The 13,171-nt window shown below is 38.5% G+C and overlaps 1 protein-coding gene across 2 annotated transcripts in view; it reads right to left on the reverse strand.

The window, feature by feature from the left end:
• Positions 1-2,729: 2,729 nt before the first annotated feature.
• The window catches only part of prag1 (PEAK1 related, kinase-activating pseudokinase 1), a 35,489-nt gene continuing 25,047 nt past the window's right edge, over positions 2,730-13,171 (reverse strand). For both annotated transcript variants that reach the window (XM_006627051.3, XM_015338518.2), the window contains exons 5-6: positions 6,311-7,041; positions 2,730-4,662 (exon numbers count right to left, since the gene is read on the reverse strand). In XM_006627051.3, the coding sequence (XP_006627114.2) occupies positions 3,628-4,662; positions 6,311-7,041 (1,766 nt within the window). In that variant the 3' untranslated portion in view covers positions 2,730-3,627. The remainder of the gene's footprint in view (positions 4,663-6,310; positions 7,042-13,171) is intronic.

Below are 13,171 nucleotides of genomic sequence, written 5' to 3' on the forward strand. Positions count from 1 at the left end.
ATAAATTCTGTTTTCTGCAGTTTATGTTTTTAATGAGCAACTTCGTTAAGGAATTTAACAATGTTGGGGAGAAAAATTAGGGAGCAAGGGTTGACCCTAATCTCCCACACGTCTGCTTCCCTGCATGAGTCTTGATAACTGGGACTTCCCATACCTAAGACGGTCTTCCATCTTTCTTAGGGACTCCCTAAGAACTATAACAAAACAATTCTCAATGTGTTTTAATGAAGAATAATTCTGAATATCTATGAGAGTTTTTATGCAGTTATTAATGGTGCAGTCTGTTAGGAAAATGTGTTTATTTCCCAAGTAATTGTTTGTATTCCAGTGTGTTCTTCATTCTAATTGACTCACAATCTCTAAATTCTCTGGTAGAAAAGTATTTGACAGTAATTTCTCTTTTACTTTCTTATGCCCAAACTATTGATAACATTAACACATGCAGAAGTGTAAATTCTGATGAGATTTGTATCTAATAAGAGTGATTCAATGTCTAGTTATGCATTTCAGAACTTTTCCTCAGTTACTAAAGTGCCTTTGCACTTTTCTCCACAGTTCATTCATGAAAAGGCTTTCATTTTGTGATAGCTTAAATGATGGCAGTCGGGTGGATGTTGGTCAAGAATGTCCAGTTCCTTCATCAAGGATCTCCACAGGAATGCTATTGTATCAGTTGACGTTTTTGATTTTTCATACTGCCATATGTACAGTAAAACATTATTTAGAGCCTCTACAAACTACATGGAAATTGAAGCTCATACTGAATTCAGCACTGCCTTTAGTCTAATTCATATATTATAGAAGATAGCTTTTGAGGTTTCAATGCAATGGATAAAAGGTAGACATATACTTAGAAAATCAGATGGCAGCACAAACACATCAGCTCTCTAAACATATATAAAGGTACACATCATTCAAAATTGGAATAACTCCATAAAAACTCCATCATGAAACCTTTGACAAGATTAAACTGAAAGGCATAATGCAAGATGTTTAAATATCCAAGTAGAAATAGTACATAACTGCCTTGATCTAAGTGGTGTGCTCAGCAAGATGTTACTAAAGATTTAAATAAATAGAACAATATTTACTTTTGCTGATCAAAAGATGTAAAGCCATCTTGTGTAACACCACTAGTCTATATTCCACAACAATGAAATCCGCCAAGGATGCAAGAATCTTTGAATATTTATGAGGAATATTACACAGAACAAAAGTCATTCCACCTATGAGGAAAAAAATCACCGCCAGACATATTTCACTTTGTTGAAAACTTTAGACTTTGCAAAGGCCTGGCAAAAACCTCTAGTATTATCTGGATCAGAATGTGACAATGAATTTCTATCATCCTAAAGATGATTTCTCTAACAATCAGTGATTAGATATTTGGCAAAGATACAACTGGCCTTAGTTTAATGGCATACTGGATATAAAATCCCTTCTGTTCACATGTTTTTAAACTAAAACTTGTAAAATTTCATGAGATGACAGTAAGTCAAATTGTAACTGGTCCTATCACCTCCCCCCTGTAACTCATTGTTACAGTCATTCTCTATGTCATCAGCAGTATGACTCTGAACAACCATAAAGGCAGTTTAAGTAAGGCTGAACATCAATCTTAATTACACAACAATACCAAAGGAATCTAGACAAATTATTTACTAAATTAAAGTTGTAGAGAAGATGAAATGAACAGGGGTGCAAGCACACAACAGGCTGCTGATGTGCCTTCCAATTAATCATTAGATTAACATATTTAAAATGTTAGCACTACGGTTCACCTATCCTTCCATGTTCATCGGCGCTGGAGACATTTGTTAAAAAAGTCTCAGTTAAAGAAAAGAAACAAGATTAATTCACAACCTGAAGGGGATGTCATATAGACAGGGTAAAGTAACAATGTTTTCAGTCTTGAACAGAGGTGGCTATAAGTGTACTTGTTGAAGTATTTAAAATCCTGAATGGTACTGACAATGTCAATACTTTAGAATCAATAATGAAGCAAGGACCTGAGGACAGAAGTAGAAAATAAGCGTGACATCTCCTGCTTCCCATATGTCCCCTTTAAGAAGTTGTAAACCTTTAAAAAAAAAACCTAACCACTCACCTGTCCCATCCAATCATTATTTCACTATTATAGGACCTTCTTCTCCTTCATTCTTTGCTCAGTATTTTGGTAGCTCACCCCAAATACTCTCTTGTTTATGTAATCGCTCCTGGTTTTTTTTTACTTGTTTTTCCCCCTTTTGACTTTGCTTTTCGGATTATGTCTCTGGCTTGCTGTTCTGGACTACTCTTTCTGGTTTTGTGGACTAAAGGACTTTTTTCTGTTTTTTAACTTTGCCTTTTGGATTATGATTTGGATCAACTACGCTCGCTATAGATTTTCAGATTTGTATTTTAGGATTCGGCTTATTACTCGGTACAGGATCTCCCAATACTCTTCTGACATCCTTAACAATAAGAGAATGTGCACTTATAAGTGCAAACAAAGGACTTGGGTTTCGCAAATTCCCTTTGGGATCCTTAAATAAAAGGCTGTATGGATCTTGGATCTTTTGATCAATGAACTACAGGCAACCAAACAACCAAAATGACCTCTGGCTTATAACTTTGTATGTTCTCATTAGGACTTTTATCACTCTTTTATTATAATGCCAGATATACAAAAGAACAAAACCTCACAAATAGGGAAGGAAACACAAAATGTAATTCAAAGAAGACTGAAAACATATTTACATTTTATTTGCAAATCTAGTTGAAACATTAAATTACTAAAGGATATTTCAAAGTTATAAGCAGGATATATAGAAACAAAAATAGTACATTTTAAGATTATGTGCAGCAATTTGCTATTATCAGCAAATTTGTAGCTTCAGAAAAGCTGTGCTGGTTCAGTAGTTTGTCCATGCAATCAACAGGAAAAGAGTCCTTGTTAAGGAAAACCAACATAACCTCTTAGTACTATATACTGTAGCACTATAGATAAAAATGAAACATAAGAAGAGCGGTTGTTTCATTAGGTACTTAAAATGATTAAAATCAAGACAACAAAAAACAAACAATCCAGTGGTAAGTAATAAAAATACAATGGATTTTTACAAGTATCTTCGTACATGACCTGATTCATCGTACTTAAGACATTCTTGGCTCTTTGCTTGTTCGGTGACATATATATTTTAAAATTCTGACTTGAAAAAAGATTAATAATGACATTTCAAGTCACGTACCAGTGGTTTCAGATTAAGATGTGATCAAGTGGGGTTGAAACCAAGTTCTCCAGTTCCACTGAATGACAGAGAACAAATTGCACTGTAACCCATACAACTAAAAAAAACAAAACACATGTCTATGAATTTAGTAAATTCACTCAATTCTACTTACAGTATTTGTTAATTTTCGGGACTATCTTAATTCAGACAGATTGCCTGAAATTCTTTGTTCAGACATTAATGTGCTTGTAGATGCTTGGTTGTTCTAGGGCTCAATCCATTTCTTTAGCAGAGTTCCAAAATACTAGTCTCATCTCATTTTGACCATAGAGATAAATTAAAAAATGTTGTTATTGTTTATCTGTAATCTGTAATCAGAATTCTTGGATGCAAATGTGTCTTGTGAATTTACAGGTCATTTCGAGAAATACAGCAGCTCAGCAGTGTGGGAGAGAGACACTGGGTTGGAAGAGGAAAAATACTGGCAGCAGAGCCAGTCCTCTAGCTCAGTACCCTGCTCTGGCTCCAGAGACCTCTCAGCAAATTTCATCATCAGAAGGGCCCTCTTGACATCCAGCCAGTTCAACAAACCCTCATGACGGACCAGTTCACCAGGCCTTTCCCACTGTTGCTCCATCAGGTCCCTGCGAGGGCCCCACAGCAGGCACTGCAGAATCCGCTTAGCCTCCTGGATGTGGATGCGCTTGATGGGATCGGGTTGGAGCAACAGGCGGGATAGCTGCTGCAGGCCAGAAGAGTAGATGGAGAGGACGGGGATTGGAGGCAGGTCCTCGCAGTAGTACTCCTGCTCCTTCAGTTTAGGGCTCACTTCAAAGGGGTTGGGCTGGTGGAGGAGCTCATAGATGAGGATGCCTGTTTGGAACTCGTCAAACTTTTTGTACTGCGTGGCTGAAACTATTTCGGGTGCCAGTCTGGCATGGTCCTTTTTGAATTTGGGATCGCAGGCAACATCGTCAGCTGCCCTCTGCTTCGCCTTTGCGAAGCTGCTGATGAGCAGCCGAGGGAGTTGCTTTTGATCCTTGTTGTCTCTGAGCTGGCTGTGATGAACCAAAAGAAGGTTCTCCAGGCAGAGGTCACGGTGGGTCACACCACGCTCTTTCAGGTGCTCCAAGCCATTGCAGAGCTGCAGCAGCAGGAAACAGACACGCCGCTCATAAACCTCTGGCTGGGCATTGTGGAAGACGGCCCATTCTCTCACAAAGTCTGCTGCACTCTGGTGTGGCACCTCCCGTGTGATCACCACTACTCGTTCCTGCTCAACCTGCCCTGCTGGCTCTGCAGCCTCATCAGGGGGCAGCATGCTCTGAGGGACACAAGCAATGAAATGTCCACAGTCCTGCTGCAGATTGAAGTGAGGGAACAGGGTCTGCTGCACAGCCAGGCCATAAAGATGACCCTGCTTGGCATCTGGAGTCTGGCTTTTACAGATCTGCAAATGGGAAATGAGGACATGTTAAGTTCAAGACTAAATCCTAGTGGGCTAACATATGTTCAACATATATCAATTTTTGTTCACCCTTTTCTAAGATAAACCACAAAACAAATTTCAATAAAATTCCAAATCTCAAACTTCAATGTTAAAGATACATTTTCAATGGCAATAGAAGAAAGAATAGGAATGATTCTCAATATATTTCTTTTTCTTGTGTAACCACGTGATGAGGTGGGGACACATTAGTCAGGAATTGTGCCTTGTGCTGGCAGGTAGTTTAATAAAGTGTATTCAGGGACTGCAGGTTGTCAGAGATGAATATGGAATTCTGTTAGGTATATGTGTTAAGCCACTAGGTTAAAAAAATGTCTTTTGGGAATTAAGTGTATTGTAATAGAAATTCAGGTGGGTAGCTGCGTCAGCATTCGAAGGCTGCAAAGGAACATCCTATCATCCTGCCCTATCTTTCATATACCCGAAGAAGGCTTCACAGCCAAAACGTTGTGTTTTCTTCTCTTTTCAGCATGGAAAAAAACTATTACTTGTTCCTCTGTAATAGTAATGTTAGTTGTGTCGTGTTTAAATGTGTTATAGTATAGTAAAAGTTTTAAACGGAAAAATATAACATCTGTGAGACAGGTGTTAGATCTCGCCACCAGCTTTTAGTGTTTCCAACTTGTAAATATCTCTGGAAACCCTCCCATGTTTTTTTCTAATTTTTTAGAAAATAACCTCTTAAAAGGAATCCCGCTTGAGTTCCTTCTGCGTGCGCTGGTGGAACCAGCTGTACAGGTGCCACTATTGAAAGGGACCTGCTAGACATCGCCACAGCCAGGCAGAATAGGGACTGTAATGTTGACGCTGTCAGGAAGTCACTCAGTGTGTTTATAGGAATTCTTAAACCAACACTACTAAGCAATCATAGCCAGTTTTTATAACCTACTCTCCTTAAGACAGGGCTACACTTGGAAAAGCAAATGAAGCACAGTCCTTGATGAAGCAAATGAAACACAGTCCAGTTGAATGAAGAGCAAAGCATACCTTGTGGATTCAAAAGTCAAGACAAAAGTCTTTTAAGCCATTCAGAACTGGTTTGAGTTCCATAATCGAGGTTATCCTGGATACATATAGGCATCATTTCTAATCAGGAATGCTGGGATTTTTATACTATGTCATGGCTACATACTTCAAAAATAACACATTTGTGGTAATATAGTTTATCTTTGTCTCAAACTAGTCTGGCAAAGCTTCTATTCACATCCACTCATTTTGCTGCATAATGTATATTTCAAGTAACTGGGTGTCAATCTGATTTCGTGGACTGGAGAATTTAACCAAACAACACTGGTTTTAACCAAAAATCTCAGGATAATAATTATGCCTCTCTCATGGGATTTATCTAAATATATATAAGTAATTAGCACATAGGTACTGTATATATTTATACATAATGCTTCAAAATGCAGAATTCCCACATTAATCCTGAGGAATGTCATAGTTCAGTTTCAGAAGATTTGCTATTTTGTCATACTATGATAAATATCAAGGTTTTAAGGTTTCCAGAGCTTTTTTTAGAATGGCAGAGGTTAAAAAAGCCTATGGCCCTTGTAATAATACTGCAAGAAAGTGCATTTAAGTCCCTTACCTTAACAGCATAGGTATTCTTGGGATCTGAAGCACAAGAGGCAGAGTAGTAGACAGAATCACCAGCATCACAGCAAGGCTTGTTGCAGGTCAGCTTGAAGAGAGACCAGTTGCTCTCATCAAAGCGTAGTGGGTTTTTCTGACTGCGGGCAAAGTGGTCCTCACACTTGAGAGCCAGGCGTCGCAGAGACTCTGCGTACAGCCCACCCAACTTGGAGTAGATGCCCTCCCGGCTATCAATATTGCTGAGAAGTGTCTGGAGGTGAAGGCTGGAGCCTGAACTGGGGGCACTGAGCTGGGGTGAGGAAGAGGAGGAGACCCCGGACCTGTTGTGTGGGCCCAGGCGATTCCTGTTCTTTCCCACTGCCTCATCCAGTGTTCGGGAGCGCAGCTGGCGGCTCAAATGAGGATGGCACCTCTCTAGAGACTCATTGGAGGAGTACAAATGCCGCTGGTCCACTGGACTGGAGGGAGAGCTGAACTGTGTTCCATCTTGGCAGCAGACATTACCTTCCGAGCTACTAAAGTTCAGGTGAGGATTTCCCCTTTTGCCTGCAGAGCCATCTGGGGCAGACACGGTCCTGTTTACCAGCTTTTTCTCTGGGAGAGGAGGAGGCAGCAGGGACCGACCAGGGCTGTTCGAGGTTTCAGAATGAGGGGAAACTGGGGAGGAGGTCAGAGGGCTGCTGGGGATGTGGGATGGGCTCAGCAGATTAGATGTTTCCTGGTAACCTAGAAATGTGGAGAAAAAAGCTATTGACAAACAACCCTTCTGGAATCATAGAACAATTTGGCCCAAACCCATTTCTTCAGGTAACTATAGATCTTAAACTTTGTTTAAAATAAGGAAATGTAGGGCTCTTGAATCAACCCTCAACTCCCTATTCCAATGGACCCACAGGGCAATGGCCTTAAATTTCAATATAAAAATACACAGCCAAACACCTTCATATTAATAAAAAACTTCTAAACCACAGGATTTGAGGTTCTCTACACTACCTTTCACAATCTGCTCTTTTTCTATGTTACTCATCTTGGCACCCATTAACCTTAAATCCTTAAGACCACTAATATTATCAGATGTTTCTCTTGCCCACAATGCATCATTTTATGTAACTTTCAGATCACTCTTTCTAGTTCTTTGTCTTTCAGTTTCCGTCTCCGCCCTCTAAATCAAAGTACCTCTCCATGTAGTTTTGCAGTTTCCTTAGTGAATATGTGTATGCATCTTTTTATAATTTAGAACATCCTAATTGGCATTGCGTGTTTCATGCTACACATCAATATGTTTTTGTTAGTGATGATTTGCAATATGCAATGCTTTCACTGTTTTCACTGAACTGGTTGTGGATCTGATTTTTAAAAGTGATAAAGAGAATTCTTCAACTGAAAACAGAGATTTCTAAAACTTTTATCACCTCTTTATTCTGTTTTTTTATTGTAGTTTCATCTACTTTAAAAGAACATCACAGCCTTTTAATTTTTCAAATATTTGTCAAAGGAGCCTGGGTTTAACTAGTTCCCTGATTTATACAGTTCAACAGAATATGTGTAAAATGCCTGTACAAAATGTTTCACATACTCTTGAGAACATACAATTTAAATATCTTCTGTAACTGGCACTAAAAAGGTGGGGCATTAAAGTGATTTTCATTAAAATCTCCATGCATCATGCAAAAATGTCAGTCATCCACTAAGCCATGCTGGATTGTTTTTATCTTAGACATGATTGCTTCCAGCTCCTTTACAGACCAAAACAATGTTCTGAATGCCATTCTGCAGTTTGACAAGTTTTGCTATTTTGTCATACTAACTTCCCAGAGCTTTTTTTAAATAATGGCAGAGGTGAAAAAAAATCTATGGCCCATTATAATATTGTGAGAAAATGCACTTATAAGAGTGGTACTTAAAAAAGAAAAAAAGAACTGTGATCAGAGAACTACTGACATTGACAACTTGAAAGCTATGAGTATTAATGTGAAGAAACAATAGAAGTGTCCTGTTTGGGCCTTAAAAAGATAAGTTACCCTCAAATAATTCTTGTTAAAAATGACACCTGAGCATACCCATTATAATAGTGCCTTGGTCATAAAAGGAAAATAGTACATACATTATATAGTTAACATTAAACAATGGAAATTGAAGCAAACATCCTTCTCTCCTAAGAGGGGTAGGCATAATCACTGCGGTGCTACAGACATTATAGCAGTGATGGTATAAATGCTGCCAAACCCCTTATATATCACTATTCAACGGAACGACTCACAGAAATCAAACTAAGTGATATATATTATATTGTGGAAAAGTTTGTATTATATCCGTACTGCTGGAGTAATGGCATCATTGAATCTATACCAGAAGCATGATGTGCAAGGCAGGTCAACATTCTGGACATGATACCAATCTATTTCAGACACACAGGACAGAGACAGATGTTTTTTAGAGACCTCATTTGACCCAGCCAGCGTGTATTTGGGTGAAAACCATAGCACCCTGAGAAAACCTTACACAAACATGGGGAGAGCATGCAACAAAAGAAACCTAGGTAAAGAATAGAATCCAAGATCCAAGAGCTGTGAAACAGCAGCACTAACTGCTACAGCACCATGTTACCAAAGGTGATTTAATTTTTTTTGGATCCAACTATGGTTTCAACAAGATAATGATCCAAAACAAAATGTTAATCAAGTTCATGCAGTATTGAGAAGAAGGAAGGTGTAATGCTGTTTACACTTTTAAAGTTAGTTAAATTGAATTTGTTTGAGTGTACCCTGATGTGGACTGGCATACCATCTAGGGTGAATCTCGCTTCCGCACACTGTTTGCTGGGGAGAGGCACCAGCTCCCCAGTGACCCTGCATTCGATAAAGCAATTAGAAAATGGATGGATGGTGGTAAATCTAGGCAAAAGATACACTTAACTGAACAGACAAAATAGGTAAGCAAGAGGTCCATAGCCACAATAAAAGATGCATAAATTGAGTAAAATAACATGCAATGGCAGAAATTAGTTCCTTGGGTCTGGTAAATACAGGACACTTGTGATAGCATTCATTTTGATATTTTAAATTAAAGAACATAAGTCTTAACTTCAACTTGTTATTTCCAATACAAAACTGTACATTACCATCTTAAAGAAAAAAAACTAAATTCAGTAACCCTTGCATGGGCTGAAACAGTTTAGACCACAAATGACTGTATCTAGCAGCTGCTATGTAACTGTGAGATGCCTCTTGGCTCCCTGCATGCATTTCCCTGGCACCCACCTCCTGGTGTCTCTGCACCTTCTCATCTTTGAGCAGAATCATTTTCCTTAAGAAGCAGCTAACCCATCTTATGTTGCACAAGTGTTTATTCCTGTTGCCCTCTGCTGCTGGGCAATGGGATTCTTATAAGTCTGTACTGTCTCTTCATAGACACACTCACACATACGCAAATGCACACGGTTCAGGAAATGCAGTGCCGCAAAGCTAAACAATGTTGCAACAGCCTAACAGTAGGAGACTGCCTGAAACTGCCAAGGGGTTTTACTATTCCAATTGTCAACTGTAAAATTGTATTACTTCTCAATCTTCAATAGGTGAAACACAACAAAAGAAAAGAACTCACCAAAAAAGCAGCACAGTGATAAAGATTTAATGCTACATAAAAAGTATGTCCAAAACCAGATATAATAGCACCGTTGATGCTGAAATTGGTTACTCATTCAAAAAAGAAAAGACACATTTTCATCCATAGATTTTAAGAAGCTGCTTTATACTTAGATTTGGTAAGTTGTGGTGTCGATGCAGGGTTGCAGACATGAAGTAGACAAAAACAATCAGCATTTTTGGGGGGGAAAGGTAGTGAACTGAGAAAACAAAAATCCATGACTGTTTTGACTACATGTGCTAATGGGAAGCTGATTACCAGAACTGGAGCCATGTGTACCCCAATGTCTGAAGATATTCATTCCTATTGAGCCCTTAATCATGGGTACTATTTTATTTTAATTTTCTGTGATGCCCTTAAATTTTCTTTTAGCTCTTAAAAAGTCCAATGGGATTTGTAATGGTATGAACTCTGTAATGGTATTTAATAGTGAGCTTCTGAACTGCACTCATCCAGGTGTGCTAGCTGAAATACAACTATTGGTCTTGTCTAGAAGGAAAGAAGGAAAAAGTGACTCACCGAGAGAATCATCTGATACAGTGTCATTCCCATCCACATCTTTTCATCATCAACTGATTACCGTTCAAGAACATTTAAATTAGATATATGGGTGCTAGTACAGAAAGTTATTCGTGTTGAAGTTGTTTGAGATTGAGGTATGTTTGGAACCAAGGAAAATTAGTGCAGAAAACATTAGTCTAAACCAGCAGGCAGATCACTTAAAGACACCAATCAGCACTGGTGATTAATGACCTAGTTGAAATAAAAATAGCAGACACAGGTGTACCCCAGAACCAGGATTGAGAACCACTGACCTAAAAACTATGGTCAATAATTTCGTATAAAAGGGAAGTTATTGATTTTATCTTTTGCAAACCCAGATTTTTAGACTATTTCTGGGAAAGAGATCAGGAAGTGAAGTGAAACTGAAGATATCAATGTTAAATGCTTCTTGTTATTATGGTCTATAATTTATCAATTCCTCTGTAAAAGAAAGGGGAAACAAGAAAATTCTGAACTTTACATGCATCACTAGAGATCAAGTTTCTAAATATATCCCCATAGTAATGATTCATGTTAACAGACCAGATCTCAAGCAACTTTGAAGGGTTACTTAACATTTATGTGCAGGTAATGGTGTACACTGGAATCACTACTAGAAAACTGTCCCACTAGATTGCCTTACAAATGCTACACAATTTAACAAAAAAAAATGTTAAAAGTAACCAGAGCTTTTCATATACTGTAAAGGCAGAGCATCACCTGAAGAGTTGAGGAAAATCCTGGGCATGATGGTTTCACAAAGAACACTAATGACAAAGTCATTCCAGTTCACAAGTCTCCCAAATTATAGCATTGTGAGTTGCAACAAGGAGGAGTCTGGGTGTTTAATGTTGTATTATCCTCCATGGAAAAGACATACAATTAGTGGCGAGACCACGAACTACTTCCTTACGCAGAAGAGACCATAAAAATGCAATGGCCATTCTGTATGATAAAGCAGTTTAAACTGCAGACTATGAGAGGGTAAGGATTTAGCCTTGATTTGAATCCTCGGGACTTACTGATTTAACTGTCAGAATCTCCCTCAGAGAAAGTCCTCCATGGGGGAAGGGTTACTGTGGCTTGGCTGTTCTGGGTTGTGAATTGACGGCCTAATGAGGAGAAATCTCATCTGGTTCAGTACAAGTAAAAGGAGAAAAAAGTGGTTCCTCTTGAATTCAAAACAAATTCAGAAGGGAAGAAAAAACATAAAAGCTTCTGTTTGTATAAGAAACCTTGTTATTGTTGCCTATTGTTTAAGGGTTTTCTTTTGTCCATGTGCATGAACACTGATTCATAGAACAAGTCTGCTGCATTTTTTTGCAGTTCTTCTCTAATAAAATGATTTTACATTATAAGTTATAGCTAAAACAGATGCCAGAAGTCAATACTTATATGCCAATTTACTTTTAATAAATGAAAACAATTCTGAACATTTATTATAATGTAAACTACTTTATTTGATATTTCCATAAATAAATGTATAGATAAATATTATATAGTTTATTAAGCTGTGAGCAGTGCCCTTTTATCTTTAGTGTAAATATGGTGGGTAAGCTACTATAACAGTGCTTACTGTATTGTCAGCTCATGTACTGTTTATGTCTACTCATGGCAATCACAAAGTTTCTGATCAATGAGCATTAAAGATTACTAAATGATAAGATTTGTTTCTTTTCACCCAAACTAAGCTATTTTATCAGCCAAAACTGTTAAAAACAATACTGTAATAACACCTAATGAGTAAATTGTTGATGCCCATATATATTTAAATTATTGACTGAGTAAGACAGGAAAGTCCAATGCTGGTCCTGGAGGGCAGGTGTGTCTACAGATTTTCATTCCAACACCACTTTTAACAATGTTTTAAAAAAGTAATAGGTTTATTCCATGCTGAAAAGAGAAGAACGTTTTGACCGTGAAGTCTTCTACAGGTGTTACCTGCAGAAGGCTCCATGGCTGAAACGTTGTGTTTTCTTTCTTCTCTTTTCGGCATGGAATAAACCTTTTACTTGTTCCTTTGCAGCCTGCGCATGCTGACGCAGCAACCCACCTGAAATGTAAATCAAGTTATTATTGGTTTAATAGGATCAGTTTAACCAGTTTCTCTCAGCTCCTGAGCTGTCTGCTGCTGCTTTCAAGAGACCTAGAAAATCCAACGATACATTGGCCTTTCAGGTCCAGAACTGGACACCCCTCATCTAAGGTGTTTTTATCGGATATCACCCTCCTTGAAGAAAACTCACATCAATTATTGTTATTAATAATAACAATAACAATAACATCACTTTATTAATCCTTTACAATTTCTTGCATTAGGAATTGTCTTTTCGTATACCCCAGCTTGCTCTCCATGAGACACACAGATAGAGAGAGAGCCTGGGGTCAGAGCACAGGATCTGCCATCGTACAGCGCCCCTGGAGCAGTTGGGGTTAAGGGCCTTGCTCAGGAGCCCAACAGAGTAGGATTCCTCTGCCGGCTGCTGGATTTGAACTGGCAACCTTCTAGCCACAAGCACAGATCCTTAGGCACAGAGCCACCGCTCCGCCCAATTATGTTCTATCCATCTTCAATAACTTCTTAGACAGGGTCCTGATGGGCCAGATGCTATCCCAGCAGACAATGGGCACAAGGAACAAAGATCTTAAGTGAGATGCCAGTCCATCA

This window comes from Lepisosteus oculatus, chromosome 3 (assembly GCF_040954835.1).
Source record: "Lepisosteus oculatus isolate fLepOcu1 chromosome 3, fLepOcu1.hap2, whole genome shotgun sequence".
NCBI lineage: Eukaryota > Metazoa > Chordata > Actinopteri > Semionotiformes > Lepisosteidae > Lepisosteus > Lepisosteus oculatus.